Here is a 19,715-nt window from a genome sequence, read left to right on the forward strand (position 1 = left end):
CTACAACTGAGTGCCCTTGAGCAGCTGAGATTTATAGGACTAGAGGCCGGGTGGGCACATGTCCACTACCCAAGTGCCATCAATTATTTATGATTTTTATGGGATGAGTGGATGATTTCTCAAATGAATTGGCTTGGTAATATACAGATACAGATAAGCTGGCAAGACTTTTAGTAAGAAAAGAAAAAAAATCATTCCCAAAGAGGCTGCTGGCCAATATTTTTAACCAAAAGGGAATGCAAAGGTTAAATAAACCTTTAGATTCATTGATATCCATTTTGGGAAGAGAAGGATTATTAATCAGTTTGCAACTTATCAACAGAAGTCTAATTCTCTATTACTTGAAGTTCTGGATTTTTTTTCCCTGCATTGCAAGATTCTAAATAAAATTGTGTCCCTTCTCATCATTTTTGAGTTCCATTATGTCACAGTAAGATACCCGTTGTAAAGGATGACATGATAACTCTAATAGAAGTCATTTCTTTTTCTAATTTTTAAAGTAGTCTCTAGCTTACCTTAAGATCAATATTTAATTTAGAAAAATTTCAATAGTCCAAAATGAATTTCCCTAGTTGTTATCAGAGGTTCTCTGTCCATGAAACGGAATGGAGGCATAAATAGCATGACTGAAAGGCACATGGGAAGAGCCCTCAAGAAGACCCAGATTCTAATCCTGCTACAACTACTTACAAGTTGTGTGCACTAAAGGGATTCATTCAATTTCACAGATATTAATTTTGTTGTCTGTACATGAGGACAAATAATATCTGTTTTATCAGCTTCATAAAGTCGTGGTAAAGATCACATGAGATCACATGAGAAAGGACTTTATACAATATGAAGTTAAACAAAGGTGACAGAATGATACAAAAGAGATGTATTGCTTTCCCAAGAGAATGGTAATTTCCCATCTCTGATCATAATGACCAAGGGTTATTTAAAGATTCAGGCATGAAGAGTTTTTTACACAATGCTCCCTCATTTTCTAAGCTGAGATCTCTTTTGGAGTCAGCGCGAATAATTTCTGGTTAAGTATCAACACTTGGTTACTTTATGGGAAGTTTATTTTTTTAAGACAAAAACCCAAAGCCACTTGGAATTTTATTATTTGGGTGCCATCTAGCAGTCTAAGTTTCACTAGAAAGGCTTTGTAATGACTTGGGTCATGAAAAAGTAAACACAAACATGATATAAAAACCTGTGTTGCACAAACCATACTCATAAGGTCCAATTCATCCAAGATTTCTCTTTTTCCTTTACCATCTTATTCAAAAATCCCCTCTTCACCACCCAACACCAAATATAGCAAGATTTACATCCACCAGATGGATCCAAGAATAAAGAAAGGACACACACACAATTAATTCAATGATGTGTGGTCTCTGAAAAAAGGTATAGCAAGAAATCCCCACAAATGTGTGGGGATAAGGTCTTATCTGTAGCTCAAATCTCCCCAATTTCCCCCCCTTCTATTTACATACATGTATATTATAAATATATGGTATATATATTTCTATATTTACAGTATATATGTATACACACTTCTCTGTCGCCAGAGTCACTGTCTATGGATCTATAGATTCTTCTGCACACTCTGATAAAAGAGAAAAAAGGTTTAGAAAATCCTAATCTTTTGACAATCTCTCCAATCACTTCGCAAATAATATAAACTATCATACCGACTAATATTCTTTCTAAAAAGAAAAGAAAATCACTTTTACCTCTAATTTCGGGCTCATTTTATTTATCTTATATTCTGAATAAATTATGAAATGTGCTGAATCCACAAATTGAAAATATTTACAGTTTTGTTTTGTTTTGTTTTGTTTTTTTATATCAAGGCATGGCTGAGATGTTGAATCCTGGTGTTCTTACGGCTGTCCATTGTTCAGTATAGCCTCAAGTGATAGACATTCTTTATAGTTTGCACATTGAGGCTAATCATAGGCCACCTTCCTTTTTCCCTTGTATTTTTCACATGCTAGCCAAAGTGTGACTTAGGCCATATCGGAACCAATTTTTATTACATTTATTCCCTCTTCTGAAAAAATCTTCATGAAAGTGGTCTGAAGAGCTAATCAGAAAGCTTTTCTGGGGACACTCTTGGAAAGTTCTTAGTCCAACAGAAATTAATGGAGAGCTACATGTGACCAAATCCAAGGAAGAAAATGTTAGTGAAAATCCAAGAAAGAATTTTGCCAGGAAGTCCCACAACATCAGAAACCTGGCAGTTAAAGCCACCAATGTTGTCATATTGGATGAATCCTTTGGTATATCCTTTTCTGATTGAAATTCGGAAGAAAGAAAAAAAAACAGTTTCAATGTTTTTAAAAAGGTGTTATAATCTTCCATTAAATATTAGTTGTGGTCCTCCATTGCTTATATTGTCTGTCATTTCCTGTTAGAGAAAGAAAATGAATTAATCAAAATGCATTTCTGCAGAAGGAAATTAACGGTTTAATTTGTCAGAGATTTCAGAGGACTTTGAAAAATTGGATAATTTCCCTATTATAGTGGGATGGTGGCATTTAAATAGATGATATTAAATGGTGATTTAAGATTGAAGAGAGGCACTAGACCAGCACTCTGGGAGAGCCAAGTTTTATTCACATGGCACCAGGGATTGGGTTGGGTTGGAAGGAGTGAGAGGGATGAGAGGGGAAACCTTTCTTTCTTGGCCTCTACCTCAATATGATTTGGAAAGATCCAAATACAAAATAAAAAGGGACCAAGTATCCAGATTTGTTCACATCATAAGCTTTTTTAAAGAGACTCTCAGAAAGGTGGTAACAAGTACCAGTTGTCAATTTTACCGCTAGGAAATGGCAAAGGGTTACCAGAGGATGATAGAATGAAAGCTCCATTAAGGTCATACCTGTTGGCTGGTTGGGCTTTGGAGCCTAGCAAGGTTCCTTTCTCCCTGTAAGCATTGAGTACATTTGATGAAATATTTTAGAAAGGGAACTTTGAAATCATGTAATCTAATCCCCCCATTTTATAGATAAGGAAATACACCTAAAATGGAGAGATGACCACAACACTCTAGGCTATATAGGAGTAGCAATGGGTTCCTAACTACAGTGGTTGGGATTTGAGCTGGTAGCTTCAAGGAAAAGACTTTTTTTTATCATAAGATTAGAATAGAGTAAAAACTCTCTTAAATTGCTTTTGAAAAGACCATTTATTAAGAACACTTGAATAGGGGAAAATCTTTGGGAAGGAAATGAAAATAGAGACCCAATGAATGACCCCAGAGAAAGAGGCTCCATCTAGAGGCTATAAAAAAACAAGTTAATTTGAGTTATATGAGGAGACTTTCATACCCAGAAGCCCCTCTGAACATGACTATGGATTATAGAGGGGAAGAGTCTTGTTCATTTGCCTACATATATTTGTATCATATTCAACATATTCCGCTCTATTTTCAAACAGGTATTTATTGGCATCTGAAGGCACAAATACTCATATTGATGGAGCCCAAATTCATTCACACACACACACACACACACACACACACACACACACACACACACTCCCTCTCTTCTTTTTTTATACATCCTTTGTAAAAGGATGGAAGAGGGAAACCAATGCAAGATCATTCTTTATGGTTGTCTGCTCTAGTTTTTATAGTCTTTGTAAAGGTAGATTGAAAAAAAAAAAGAGGGAGTGGTAACTTTTTTAAAAGAAGGGAGATTTCTTTATAATCTTTTAAAATTCAAACTTTCTAAAGATTTGGCTTTTTTTTTTCTATTTAGGTAAAATCAGTAGTGAACAAGATAGAGGAGAAAGGAGATGAGATTTTATGCTGCCCTAATTCTCCAATATGAGTGTTCATTTTAAAAGGATTGTTTTCTTTTTTAGAAATGATTATAATGTATCTGACCTTTTCATGTCCTTCTTACATTTTTGGACTTGTCTTTCTTTGGTGAAGTGCTCACAACACTCTGTCAGTAAGTCCAGGTCTTCTTCTGTCCTGTTTTCAACTAATTATCGACAATGTTTTTCTCTCATTCCAATTGCATCAGTGGTCCGATAAATTTCATTAACAAGGGGCCATTTTAACCTCCCATTGTGCATAGGAGAAAAATAAGGCCCCAAGAAGTCAAATAACTTGAAATGAGAAAATGTGGGGCAGCTAGGTGGCACAGTGGATAAAGCACCAGCCTTGGAAGTCAGGAGGACCCGAGTTCAAATCTGGCCTCAGACACTTAACACTTCCTCGCTGTGTGACCCTGGGCAAGTCACTTAACTCCAGCCTCAAAAAAAAAAAAAAAAAAAAAAAAAAAAGAGAGAGAGAGAAAATGTATTTAGGGGCCAAAAGTGCTGTACCATATTCCTCTAATGCCAGCCTACTGCAAAAGCTGGGTTTGAGAGTTTTCAGGGGAAAAGAGGTAAAGCACAAGTTAGAAAAATGCATTAGGGGATCACTGCAAATGACTCAATGGTGGCTGGAACTTTGTAAGATACTGTTGCAATTTATAAATCTTAACTTGGGAGGAGACCCCTCCTAGTCACTCCACTACCAAGTTCAGCTCAGACTTTTCAGGGATGATTTTCCCTTCCTTTGTACTCCTTTTCAAAGCAAGCAAAATACTCAAAGCAATCACTTTTCAGAAGGAATGACTCCAGGCTTCCTTGCTCTCTATCCATGTCTTTTTAAAAAAATTGACAAAATATTTCAGAAAACTTTCTAAAGGAAACGATTCTTTGTTTTCCCTCTTTCATTTTTATCACCTTCACTCAGACCTAGTAAAATTACAGATAAGAAGGAGTTGGACTTCATTTTTTCATTTAATTGTCTTTTAGGCAGATGTACCTAAAAAAGCAAGGGAATTGTATTCTCATTTATAGTCCAAACTATCTATTTGCAAATAAGTGTTTTTTCTCCAAATAAATCAAAATACATATGTATGCATGTGTTTACACATATATTGTAAAATTGTAGGTAGATTTAATCATGCTAGTGAATCTGGAAATGGGTACTCTATTTTTCTCCATCATTCATATGGGGTTTGCTTTAAAAATCAATCACAAGGAAAACTTTGAAGGTGGGAGCACCTTAAGAGAGTTTTCACTGTATTAGCATCAAATTCTATTAATGAAATCTTGTCAAGAGAGATATAGATAGTTCTATATCTTGACGCACATTATGTTAACATCAAAAGGAGAATCCAGGCACAATGGCTCTGAATTGGAGACATGACGCAGCAAAAGTTCAAAAAAGGCATGAATCATCCAAGCACAAAGATGCTTGGATGCCTCGAGACAGGCTGAATATTGAAGATATTCAACCAACTTTTAAGTAGCAAGACTGTGCCATGGAGAAGGTGGTCACTTCCTAGAAGTGGTACTCCTGGAAGTGACCCCTATGAAATGACATCACAGCATCAGCCCATGCTGATTGGCTGTCTTTATGATGCCCTCTGAGAGGCAAGTACTTCCTGATGTGACATAACGACATGTGTAACTCCCTAGAGTTCAGCGTACCTTGTAGGTAACTCTGGTGTCGGGGGCACCACCGGGCAGCTGGGCAAGTCGGTTATTTCAATACCCCTCAATCTCTAATATAAATATAATAATCATATGGTAAATACTGCGCAGACATACACATGTAAAATATGACTAAATCATGCTAGTATAAATTATTTACAAATGTAGATATATGTAAAGCACAAAACAGCCAGTATCCAAGATGAATGAGGAAATCTCTATAGGGCAAGGCATCGCCAACATTTGTTAGATCATGGGCAGCTGTTTCTACTGGTTCACCTCTGTCCATTTGAAAGGCCATTAAGTCAAAGATGAATTTCTTTTTGGAGAACCCATGTCAATAAATCGGAAATTGCTTTTATTTGGATCCTTTAGCAGTCTCCTCTTAATTTTCTAAATTACTCCTATAAAACTTCACTAATGAAGGATGTTGCATTTCCAGCCTGCATTTCCTCTCTGATGTGACAGATTAAGATGGTAAAGGAGCAGATTAATATCCTTCTGTCCCTAAATTGGCATTTTTCTTCCCATGATGCAATGCAAGTGATGATGTGAGAATTATTTTTTTCTGGATTTCCTTTTATAACAGATATTGTTTCTTCCTCTGAAGCACTCCAGTAACAAAAGCAGACTGGAACAATATGTGCAATATTCAATGGGAATACAGAAAGTGATTTCTTCTGCTATTACATGGAACCCATAGGAGCTCCACCTCAAGGGAACTTCCTGAAATAAGCTTGTCATATTATATAACTTTCAGGAAGACTCCAGAAATGGGGTAAAGAGCAAAAAAAAATATTAATAGGACCAAGAGATAATTGAGAGTTGAGAGAGACCTTGGGAGGCCAATATTTTCATTTTAATGATAACAGAACAGGAACTATCATCATCATCATCAACCTCTTCTACAAATTGCTAGCATTTTTGTAGCACTTTCATATTCACAAAGCCCATTACAGATATTAATTCATTTCAGAGTTAAGATAACCTGAGAGAAAGGTTATGTCTTTATTCCTATTGTTCAAACCAGGAAACCGAGACTAATAGGGGTAAAATAATTTGCTCAGATAATCAGATTTGAAATGAGATTTTTCTACCTTCCTACCTTGCTGGATTTAGCTAGTAAGTATCTGGAGTAGGATTTGAACCCATATTCTGTGTTGATCTGTATCAGAAATCTGTGTCAGAAATCATCCTTTTCTTCCTCCTTACTATTTTTGCATTTCTAGATCTGATTTACATCATTGGAAGCTCCCAGTTGAAAATTTGGGGTATAAGGAAAAGGGAATTTATTATAAGGGAGTTATGAAGGAAATGATAATAGTGAATTAATATTAGTGATCACGGGACATTTTAGGGACTGTTTCCCCCAATATAACACATAGGCATTCTAATAATCAGATATTTCATGATTTGGGAAATGCTATTTTTAGGACTATGTCTCTGAATAGACAGAGATGCCAGAGAATTATGCAGAGATATGTAACCATGAAGTGCAAAGATACAATACTGAGAAACAGCTCTCACCAATCCAGCAGGACTAAGCCGACATGGGTCTCCCAGACATTTTCTCATCTACAAGTGGCAGCAGGCTCCCCCAGCCGCAGAGTGCACCCTTCAACACAAATGGGCAGTGATGGGGCCCGGCCCAGAACTCACTTTTTCTGCCATTTCGTGGGAATGATGCAAGGAGTGTTCTCGTTCAGAAAACATGCGTCTTTGTTCGTAGCTGGCCAGGCGGCAAGTAAGCCAAGAGGAAAGGGTACAGCCCCCAATCCCAATGCAGGCCAGAGACATGGAGGCCAGGCGCAATGGGTAGAGCGAGGATGTCTTCTTGGTGACTGCTCGGAGGAATTGGAAATTCAGGATGCCACCAATTAGCCCACAGATGCAGCAGGCTGAAAAAAGGATCATCTGTTGAGAAATAAGAGACGGGGTGTTGAATGAATGTAGGGAGGAGAACCTGATTCAGAAGACTTAGTACAAATGAATTAATGAAAAAAAAAGATATTCATTAAGTCCTTTCTATGTGTAAGGATGCTGCTTATGGCTAGGGATACAAATAGAAATCAAGCAGTATGTGCTCTCAAGGAGACCACACTCTAATGAAGGAACATAGCTCAGATAAGCACTTTTTATCTCAGAGCAGATGGCAAGGCTTGGAAGTTCATAGGGAGCATCAACAGGGCAGAGACAGTATCCAGCAGGTTGGCGGTCCAGGGGTAATACAGATGGTAACATTTAGCAGTTCTCCATTTAAGCCTTGGTGGTGACTCTCAGCTTAACCAAAATGTATGAAGAATCAGGTGACTTTTCCTTCCACAGAGCCCATTGGGGTCTGGGTGACCTGAAGGTCAAGGGGGAGTGACAAAGGGAAATCAAGGGAGAATGACCTGCTAAGTTGGGTTATTTTCATCCAGTGGGCCTGGATGGGGTCTGGAAGTGGATGTTGTCAGAAAAGAAATATAGGGAAGTTGAATGTATGGAATAAATGAATGCATAAATGAACAAATGAATGAATGAATTTGTGAATAAAGAGGTTCTGAGCTCCTGGAGAGTAAATACTGTCTTTTTCCCCTTTCTTTGAATCACCAGTGCTTAGTTCTGACACTTAGCACACATTTGAAAAGATATCTATTGACTGAATTGATTGAATGAGTGAAAATATATTTCTTAACACTTTCTATATGTCAAACACTGTGTTGAGTGCTGGAGATACAAAAACAGTTCTTTTTCTCTAGGAGACTGTGTTTTAATAGGCAAAGATGGCAAATATAAAAGTGTGATGGCCAGGGAGGACTGAGTGTGAGCACCCATATTGAATATGAATCTTCTTTTATACATCAAACCACGTTCCTGAAATGTTTTTTTAAAGGAAGACTTCTGCTCTTGAGGACATTCACAGGAGCCCATAAGTTGACTGACTTTATAATGAATAATTAGAAAATCGAAATCAGCATGAAATGATTCCTGTAAAATTTTTCATATATGTATATGTACAAATAAGTGTATGTAGGTATATACCTATATATATATTATATACACACACACACACACACATATATGTGTGTGTGTGTGTGTGTATCCACTCAAATATGCATATATGCTTTTATGTCTAAGCACATACATAGGTAATCAGAATTCAAAATTCAAGAAATTGTACCAGATGCCCACTCTATCATGATACTGGGATATGTGTTGAGAATATAAAGATAAAGCATAGAACTGGAGTTTATATCCAACTGTGGGGAAACCACATTTATACAGAAATATCAGAAGTCACCTAATCTCAAGAGGGTAAGAGCACTAATCATTGAGAGGATCAGAAATGGTTTGTTGGGGGAGGCACCTGACATGAACCTTGGAGAAAGTTAAGAATTATAAAAGAGGGAGATGAGGTGGGAATGAATTCCTAGTATGAGAAACAGCTTGTGAAAAGGTATGAGGAAGAGTAAAAAGAAAAAGGGAAAATAAAAGGTTCAGGGAAAAGCAAGTAAGGTAGTTTAACTGATTAATTAATTAATCATTAATTAATTAATTAATTAAGATTGAAGGAGAACGACTTGAAGTGAGTTGATGAAAGTAGATCAAAAACGTGGATCTAGGGATGGACAAGTGAAGTCTCAGTTTTCACGAAACAGGGAGGGCATGGATCCCAGAAACAAAAGATTAATCAGAATTATGAATTTACAAGACAGTTTTTGAGCACTTAGAAAATTTAAAAAAAGAATTACTAGGAATGAGCTTGGGCTCATTAAGAAATCAAATCAAACTAATCTCACTTCTTTTATTAAATAGAATTTTCTGTGGATCGAGGAAACAATGGAAACATTGGACATCTTGCTTTTAGCAATCCATAGTTAATCATTAGAATATTATAAAAAGCCTATTCTGTGGCCGGTACTTTCCTTGGTTCTACAGAGGCAAAGAATTGCAATATCTATTTGAATTCCATCTTGATAGTTATGTGAACCATACTGATAAATGCTACCTAGTTGATAATACTATTTTGGAACTGGATAGCCAATTGATCAATTATATCACACAAGTGTTGTCCAATCTTGGATTGCTTGGACAGAGGGCTGGTGGTCAGGAAAAGATGCTTTTGACCCTGTTCAAAGGAAATGGAAAACATCATTTTAAGAATGCTACAAAAAACTACAAGTTACACAGGGGATTATTTTTATAAATTGGATATTGGACAAGATTATTTTGAAGGTCCTTTTCACCTTCAAGATTCTGTGATGCCATATTTAAATTTGTTACAGACTCACAAATGACAGAGATTAGAGCAATTGGAAGGTTCAATGGATAGAGAATTGGGTATGGATTCAAGAAGACTCATCTTTGTGATTTCAAATCTGGCTTCACAATACCTGTGTGACTGTGGGCAAGTCGTTTAACCCCATTTGCCTCAATTTCCTCCTCTTTATTACAAATTGAACTAGATAAGGAAATGGCCAACTATGCTACTTCTTTGTCAAGATAACCCTAAATGGGGTCACGATAAGTCAGATGTGACTGAAAATAATTCAGTAACAATGACAACAACATGAGTTGCATTGGGGAACTCCCAGGTAAGTGAATTCTCAGTATAAATTCAGGTTAGCATTTTGCAATTTATACTTTTAGCTACTTAGAGTAGTGAGATGTTTAAGACTTTCCGGGGTCATGGAGTCCCATTTCTAGACTTTAAGAGATTTCGCTATTCATCATGGTAAACTGCCTTATTGAGTGCCAAATTTGTGTTGTTAACAGTATATATTAGAAGAATTATTAATGTAATTGACCAAAATTTTCAGGACGCCAATGATTTATCATATATTTTAAGCCAAATGAATAATTGCGATAACATTGACTTAAGGAGTTCCATCATGGCTACTAAAATAATTGTTGAAAGGAATATTCTTTTTTTTTTAAAACAAACTCAAGTATCCCTGTAGGAGAATCACACACAGAAAGCACTCAGTTATTGACTTATCACTGGCTTAATTTTTTTTCATTATCTACCGAGATATCCAGTTAAGATATGACTCAAGAGAGGAAAGGATATTTCTGGTGTCAAATATGAGTGTTATAAAATCACAGTTTTAGAATTGGGAAGAAGATTAGAGGCCATTAGCGAACGCTATTCACAGATAAGAAAACTGAGGCACAGAATAGTTAAAGGACTTGCCTTGTATCACACATGTCATCATGTGTTTCTTGGGGTTTAGGAGTCTTAAACCTAAGTTTTCTTATCTTCAAATCTAGAGCTTTTTCCACTATGGTAAATTGGATATGGAAAATGTTATTCAGTGCTTCTGAGAATTTCTCTACTGGTTCATCATCTACACAAGAGATTGACACATAAATCATAATCATTTTTATCACTATCTTTCTGGATATGGAACAAGAGGAAATAGTAACATAATCCATGGAATGGTGTTTCTAACCACTATTAAAGGGCAGATGGTAGAGGATCTGATCTGATGTGTTTCTTGATAAAAGGGGTCAGAAAGAGGAAGATGATCCCCTTTTGACTTTACCATTCCAGCCATAGAGAGAGCCCAACCGGGTGGAGTCATTGCCCTGAAAGGCAGAAGGAACAATGATGAGAAGAGCACAAGAGGATGGAGAAGAGCAAGTCCCCAGGGCTAAATTCTTCCCCCTCCAAAGACACCTTTCTAGTAGGGTATTTTAAATCATTATTAATGTTTTCATTTTATATATAGGGGGAGCTTTTATATTTGCAGTACTCTAGTCCATAAACTTAGAGATAGATAGGACTTTAGAGGCCCTTTAATCCAACTTTTTTGTTTTCCAGAAGAGAAAACTGAGGCACAAGGAGTTAAATGCATGTGCCCAAAGTCACACAAGTAGCGAGCAAAAGAAGCAGAATTTGAACCAAATTCCTCTCTCTGCTATTCCAGAACTCTTTCTCCTGCCATATATTGTTTGTCTCAGAGAGGGGCAACCCTCCAAGAGATTAATTGAATAGACCCAAAGTAGGCTCATATCTTCTAGTCTTCTGTCTCTATCTTTCTTCTGATCAGCATCAATGAGATCTATGACTGTGTGTGGTGACCCTTCCCTTATTCTGAGAGACATCACACCACTCACTCTTGGGGCTGAAGGCTCTGGCTAACTCCACAAATTTGCAAAAGTTGATTTTTTTTTGGTCTTTTTGAAGCAACCTATAGAACAGAGATCTGTTCTCTCCCTTTCATTTTCTAGCTTTATGTAAAACTTCACAGAAGGCAGCAGGAGTTGGTCACTCAGGCAGGCACGTAGCCTGGTGTACCGAGATGAGCATCCGGCCAGTGGTACTTTCTGTAATCTAAACCCCCCTGCCATCTTGGGCATTCATGCTCTGTGAAACATGAACATCTGTAAGCACTTTAGACATGGGGTGCTCAGGGCTCAGATCTTAAAAGAGTCATGCAGGGTGTTAAACTCAAGCTGAACTAAAAAAAGAAAAATCAAAATCAACCGAACTTTGAATGGCTGCAGGAAGCCCACTTGCAAAATTAGGTTTGCAATCAAAGCCTGTTGGGATCCCTTAGGTCCAGGTCTGTACTTAAGCAGTTAAAGTTCCCAGGGATGCCAGCTAATTGCTTTGGCTGGTTGCTGGGAGAGTCACGTGACTTGCCTGCAGTCCATAAAGTGGGAGACAAGAAGTTGGCACTGCTGCCAGGATCGGAAGTTATATTCTAGGGCTATTTAAAGAGCCCATTCAAGCTTTCCCTATTGTGCTGTCATTCAGTGACCCACTGGTTTTCTGGAAGGAATGACTGGGAGGGTTTGGTTCTGTGCCCTCATTACATCCCCAATAAATAAGTGGCCTCTAGCACATGGAGGCCACAGAAGACATGAGCCCAGTCATCCCCTGGGCCCTGAAGAGACACCGAATCACCGAATAAGCAATGCAAAAACTTACGACAAGTCCAGACTTTTTTTTGGCACACAGAATTCCACAGATACCGCAAAGCAGAAACTGAAAAGCAAAGGAGAGAGAGAGAGAGAGAGAGAGAGAGAGAGAGAGAGAGAGAGAGAGAGAGAGAGAGAGAGAGAGAGAGAGAGAGAGAGAGAGAATGATTATTGAATAGTTCCTGACAGCAAATTGCCCCATTATGAGTTAGCTTGTGGCCCCTTTATCTGGTTCTTAATCTATGAAAGTCTGAAGTGGACAATACCTTTACAGGAGTTAGGAATCATAGGGATTAGAAAACTAGAAAAAAATTACAATCCCATTTCATTTTATAGATGAGGAAACTGAGATCGATATAGATTAAGTTCCTTGCCCATGGATTCATGATCAATTCATGTATCAATTGGCAGAGGGGGGATCTGAACCCAGAATTCCAAATCCCTTGCCCTTTTCAATACATAATGCTTACAAAAAGGAGAATTTTGCCCACAATTATATAGGGCTGATCCTGAGGGAGAAAATGTGACAATGATAAAAGCAGTCCTTCAGTGCCCTTTGTCTGAATTCTGGCCTCCCAAACAGGAATCTAATATTCTTATTCTTTCAGAAAGTACAAGTTTATTCATGAGAAGAAATTCCTAAAGTCAATTTATTCATACAGGAGTGTTGAGGGATTTATTTTACTTTGTGTATTAATCTCCCTTTAAAAAAAAAAAAACACGAATAGAAGCATGTCTAAAACAAATGAATCACAATAGTGGAATTTTAGATATCAACAGGAGATTATTTGAAACAGATTTCTTGGTACTTCACAAAACAGGTTTAGAGGAGAATTTAGGAATTTTGTAGTAATATTCCTAATTTTAAAAAAAGTAAAAAAAAATCAGAGTGCCTAATTTTCAGCTTAAAAGAATGAATCAGCAATAGTGTAATTTTAGATAACATCAGGAACCATATTTCAGAACAGACACTTTTCTAGATATTATATAATAAGTGACTCCATACCCTTGTTATCTTGATAGTTAGTCCTTCTGATATTCCTGAAGAGTTTCAATGTAATATATAAGTAAATTGATACAATTATGTAGCCACTAATTAAAGAAATGATCACATGATTCAATTTTTATCTCCATTTTTCAGATTATTGTATGCTGCAAAATTGGATGCACTGCATACTCGCTGGACAATATCTGCTAGGCTCTTTGCCATTTCTGCTTCCAGGAATCTGTTTTAACAGTAGACAGTGACCGAGAAGAATCAATGTAAAAAAGGACAACAATACCAGGACCTTTTAGAATGTCTGAAAAACATTATTTTTCAAGCCTTAAAGTAGAAAGGAGATGGGAAATTTATGGTCATTTAAGACTTACCCTTACTAATTCCCTCAAAAAAACAAAACAAATCAAAACAAAAAAAAAAAAAAAAAGGAAGAAGGGAAGGAAAAAAAAAACAAAGTAGAAAATGTTGAAGTTTCTAAGTATACACTTGCATGTTTGGTCTTAAAAGTTACAGTTTTACAACTAGTCATTAACAACTTTTAAAGATTTCCTACATAAAATTTATTGGTAAGAATAAAATAACACGAAACATGACCATATAAAAACAGTGTTTGCAGGAATTTCGATGTTGTAACAATATGCCATTTGATTGGTCATGATTATGTTTTGAAAAGAAACAGAATTCTATTTTTTTTTCCTCTTTGATCTTCACTGGATACTATTCTGGGCACTGAGATTTTCCTATTATCAATTTTGTTTAGTGGAAAGACCAACTTCCCCTAAAATTTCACTTAGTTTCCTAAGCTAGATTCTTTTTGTTCATTTAGTATATCATGCTATTACGGGTAGAAAACCCACGTCACAACTGAGAATATGTCAACAAAAAGCGGTATTCTTTGCGATAAAAGCCAAGGCAGGGAAAAACCATCAATTGACAATGTAGAGAAGTTTCCTTGGGGGAATGTGAGTTTCTGAATACAAATTACTCCTTCAGTTTTTTTTAGAATATAGTTATCTGGATTCATAATTGTTCAGTCACTCAAATGATAGAATTTTATTTTGTTTAAAGTGAAGGGATAGAGATTTCTTAATCTGAAAGTCTAGTATGGACCATGGAGTTGTGAGACAAATTTTTTTTGTCTTTCAGTTGAGCTTGCATAAAAACTGGAGTAGAGGAAAGCAAAACATAGGGATTAGATTTGACTAGTGTGTACCCTGAAAATGGAGGCTTATTCAAAAGACAGCATAGTATTCCCTTCCCCATCACCACCATACTCCTCACTATGAACAAATAAAAATCCATACCCAATAGCTCAAAGAAGAAAGAAGAGAAATGTATTTTAGCATAACAGTCTATATATGACTGGTTACTGAAAAAAAATCCATCTAGCTCTTTTATTTTAATAGGAAATTATGGAATCTTAGATGTCATAGAATCATAAATTTGAACCTGGGAAGGACTTCAGAGATCACTTAGCCTAAACTCTACATTGTAAAGTGAAAACCAAGGCTCAGAAAATAGAAGCAACTGTGTAGTAACAAAGCCCAGATCTCCACAAAGGCCTTTCAACTTCAGATCTCTTTTCACACTGTATCCTATGTATAGTGATTGTGTGATAGGAGATATGGAAAGTATTGAATTAAGAAAACTACAAATAAGCATTATCTATGTTTTATTCAATTTTTATTTGCTTAGAAAAATCTTTCCCAAATATATTTTCATCTTGTTTTGCCAGCACTGGCAGTTTTTGTAGAGAAATAAGGACTATGGACCATGAGTTTGATTTCTCTGGTGTAGAAAATGAAGACAAAGTTTAAAAGCAGCTGATGCACATTATAAACTTTCAGTGTGACAAAAAAGATAGTTCATAAATTAGGTAATTTCAATACATCTGCTGAAATAGCTAGAAAGGAATAAAAGGAAGATAAAAGCTACAAACCCAGTCTAAAAATTCTCAATTACCCTATGTCATGGAAACCTATCAGTATGCCAATTCATAATTTAATTTCTGACCTTCAGGATTAAACAGGGAGTGGTAACTTCCAAGTACCATGTAGTTAACCATGAAAGAATTTACAAACATCTCCAATTATTTCCCCCTTCCCCTTCTTTGTAATTGAAGTACCTTGGAGAGCACCTTCATATAATTGTTTAATAAATGTTTGTTGAATGGATTGGATTGAATCTATAAAGATACTTCATGCCTAGATATCATGTGTGTTTCTTTCATTCATTAAAGATTCTGTAGCTGCTAAATACCCAATAACTCACAGAAGAAAGAAGAGAAATGTATTTTAGCATAGCAGTCTAGAAATGACTGGTTACTGAAAAAGAAGTCATTTCAGTATCAAATGATGTATACAATTTATTAATTATAGGAAAAAAAAAGAAATCAATTCCAAAGTAGAAGAAATAATATAAGTAAGCAGAAGATATGACATATAATTTAATTAACTCCAACCTGAGATATATAAATATTTTGCATGTTAAAACAAGTAAAAGGGGGAAAAATAAAAGAACATTAAATTAATAGTTCCAATGAAGCTAAACAAATCTAGAAACTGCTTTATCCCCAACAAGCATTTTATCTCCTCAAGCAGACATGGCAGCTAAAAGCAAACTCTTCTTAGTATGTTAACTTGTTTGAGAGGAAAAAAAAGAATGTTATTTGATAACTGTATTATACATTTAAAAGGAATAGCAAGTTATACACAACAGATTTGTAGCTTCATTGACAATCATATTTTTTCTATTCTACTATGCTATGGATTTACTTATTTTATTTCTTAAATTCAGAATAATATATAAATTTAAAAAGAACTGTCAGAGGAAGATAGTAATAGATACAATATAACAATAGTTTGCTATCTTGCAAGATACTCATCTTTCTACTTATACATGTGCAGCTATCTGTCTACCTAGATAACTGGAAAAACCCAGTTTGTATGGTGAATTTGGGAAAGATTTCAGCAAATATTCACATTTTATACATATTGCAACTAAGGTAGATAGAGAAAGTGATGATAGATAATTGGTAAATAGGATAGGGTAGGTTGGGATAAATTAAATAATTGGATAAAGGGGAAAGAGACAGGAGAAAGTAGGAAGGAAGGAGAATTAAAGGAAGGAAGAAAAGAAAAAGAGAGAGAGGGGAGGGAGGAAGGCAAGGAAAGATGGAGAGAGAGAAGGAGGGGAGAAGGGAGGGAAGGAAGGAGCGAGGGAAGGAAAGAAGGAAAGAAGGAAGGAAGGAAAGGAAGGAGGGAGGGAGGAAAGGATGAAAGGAGGAAGGAAGGCAGGAGGGAAGAAGGGAAGAAATAAAGAATGATAGAATATTTATGAAGAGCTTGCTGTGTGCTAAGTTTTCTGCCAAGCAATGGGGATCTAAATAAATAAAGGGGAAGTTAGTATTGTGAGGGGAGAGTTATGCTCATTGGCAAGGCTTGGAACTTTTAACTGACATAGAAGTTGAATGAAGGCATTTTTTCCAGTAAGGTAAAGCAAAACCTCAGATGGTTCCTGGATAGTATCCAAGTGTTTATAGATGGGGATTATGTGGAAGTGGGGATACTATAAAAAGCAGAGAAAGAATTATGATCATTGCTATCATATAAAACATTGAAAATTTTAGAAAGAAAAATAAGTTTGCTGAAAGCTTTGCCAGAGACTTCAGTTAAGGAAATTATCCTGGGAATATTTAAGGAAAAGCTTAAAAGAAGCACAATAAATAGATGAAAAATTGCAATATCTCTCCAGATTATGATAACCCACTTCTCTTTCTATTAATGACTCAACTATTACAATTACCAAAGCATTGCATGAAGAAGTAGAAATAAAACTAAAGAAAATTTGGATAGGAAAAGGAGACAAATTTGCCCTAGGGTATCTGGAAAGTGTCTCCAGTGGAACTGGCACGACTTTGGAGACACTGGAGAGTTCATTTTCAGGATTCCTGAAAGCAGAGTGGAAGCCAGATGCATATGTCTGTGTGATGAATCACAGACACGATCATTTAAAAAGAAAAGTGATTTTAAAATATTAACAGCTACCAACCAGAGGTTTACTTTCATAATTCCAGAAGTTCTTTGAGCAAATAACCTATACATATGATAGTTCAGATACTTGCTAGCTGTGGTACACTGGGCAAGTCACTTAAAGTAAATCATCCTCAGTTTATTCATCTTTGAAGCAAAAGTAATGATGGCACTCACCTCAGGGGAATATTTTTAATAAATTAATTTTAATAATTTAATTAAATGTCATGATTTAATTAATAAGTATTAATTGAATTAATAATTTAATACATTAAATATTTTAATAATTAACTTAAGTAATAACATTAATAATTAATTTAATTAATAATAAATAACATAATAATTTAAATTGCTGTATGAATCATGTTGGGAGAGAAAAATCAGAAAAAAGGGGGAAAACCATGAGAGAGAAAGAGAGAGAAAAAAAAAGAAAACACAAAAAAGGAGTGAACATAGTATGTGTTGATTTACATCCAATCTCCATAGTTGTTTTTCTAGATGCAGATGGCATTTTCTATTCAAAGTTTATTGGGATTTCCTTGGATCACAGAGCCATTGAGAAGAACTGGGTCTTTCATAGATGATCATCGCACATTCTTGTTCTTACTGTGTTCATTGTATTCCTGGTTCTTCTTGTTTCATTCACCATCAGTTCACGTAAATCTTTCCAGGTCTTTCTAAAATCAGCTTGTTCATCATTTTTATAGAACAATAATATTCTATTTTCTTTATATACCACAATTTGTTCAGCTATTACCTAATGGATGGGCATCTACTCATTTTCCAATTCTTTGCTACCACAAAAAAGAGCTGCTCCAAACATTTTTGCACATGTGGATTCTTTTCTCTCCTTTATGATTTCCTTGGCATATAGACCCAGTAATGTCACAGCTAGGTCAAAGGATATTTACAGTTTGATAGCCCTTTGGGCATAGTTCCAAATTGCTCAGAGGGTTATTTTTTATTTTTTTTATTTTTTCTGAGGCTGGGGTTAAGTGACTTGCCAAGGGTCACACAGCTAGGAAGTGTTAAGTGTCTGAGACCAGATTTGAACTCGGGTCCTCCTGAATTCAAGGCTGGTGCTCTATCCACTGCACCACCTAGCTGCGCCCAAGAGGGTTATTTTGAAGATGAAATCTGATACTATGAAAAGACATCTTTGCAAAACTTGAAATGCCATAAAATTATAGCTATTATTGTGTCCTCCTGGGACCATTCTCTCAAATCTGGCTCATTTTGGGGGGCAAGTTCCCCAAAGCATTGTTGAATTGTAGGGAACAGCCTGAAGATTGAGGAAGTTTCTCTAATACTTTGACTCATGGGTCCTCATGTTATGTACTCTGCATTGTTTTACCACTGATAGCTGGTTTAAAAAAATCCCACCTATCCCCACGTCTGTGCCATCCTCTTCCACAAGTACATACAGTACACTAGGGAGAGTGGGCACAGTGCTTGTGTCAAAGAGATAACTCCAGTTGCTGACTGGCCAGAAGTCCTTTGTCCCCCTCATGAAGTTGCTCTGAGGTGTGGATGAGAGTTGCAGTCCTTTTAAGATGCTGAAGTTATCCTTCTCTGTCTTGAAGTGATGCTGTTCCCTGGTGTTTCCTTCCTTCAGCAAATCTACTTTGTCTTCTCAACTTCTGGCTAGAATGAGTGTGGGTTATTCATAGACTCTACGTAAACAGGTTGGAAAGAAGGGTTAAAAAAAACTCTGTCTCTCCCTTTTGCTGACCTTTGGTTATAGACACAAGAGCTTAGCTTTTCCAAGTCTTCCTAATGCTTAACTCTTAAAACAGATGTTGGAATAGCCATGCTGGAACATCCTTTTCTGATATATTTAAGTGCAGAGATGCATTTTATGTTCTTTCAAACCATTCCAAGGTTTTCATCATCTGATAATTTAATAGCTTGAAGCAATTCCCTTTCTCCAATTTAATTAATTTGGTTGTTGTCACCCAACAACTATTGTTAGGTCGATGGCACAGAGATGTTTAAGGGCTGTTCTTACATATTTTACCACTTTGATTAAGCAGCTTAATAAGCATCATTCTCACATGAGAGACTTATCTTGCCACTCATATTAATTATGGAACCCCCATTTACATTCTTATTAAATGTATTTAGGTTGAAAACCACAGTGATTCATGTTTCTATTACTCATTGATTACCACTTTTTTTTTCCTTTTTTAACTTAACTTTTAAGAATAAATTATATTGAGTCTCATAAGATCAGTTTATAACTTCAGGATATTAAATGCCACAGAGTGCCAAATATGTTTTGTTGA

General features: G+C 36.1%; 1 protein-coding gene across 1 annotated transcript in view; it reads right to left on the reverse strand.

Annotated features, from left to right (window-relative positions):
• Window positions 1-1,805: 1,805 nt before the first annotated feature.
• The window catches only part of TMEM196 (transmembrane protein 196), a 71,843-nt gene continuing 53,933 nt past the window's right edge, over window positions 1,806-19,715 (reverse strand). Inside the window, 5 exon segments of the mRNA XM_074267005.1 lie at window positions 1,806-2,398; window positions 2,876-2,920; window positions 5,488-5,561; window positions 7,150-7,404; window positions 12,410-12,466. Coding sequence (XP_074123106.1) covers window positions 2,392-2,398; window positions 2,876-2,920; window positions 5,488-5,561; window positions 7,150-7,404; window positions 12,410-12,466 — 438 coding nt within the window. The 3' untranslated portion in view covers window positions 1,806-2,391.

The sequence above is a fragment of the Sminthopsis crassicaudata genome, chromosome 5, assembly GCF_048593235.1.
Source record: "Sminthopsis crassicaudata isolate SCR6 chromosome 5, ASM4859323v1, whole genome shotgun sequence".
Classification (NCBI taxonomy): Eukaryota; Metazoa; Chordata; class Mammalia; order Dasyuromorphia; family Dasyuridae; genus Sminthopsis; species Sminthopsis crassicaudata.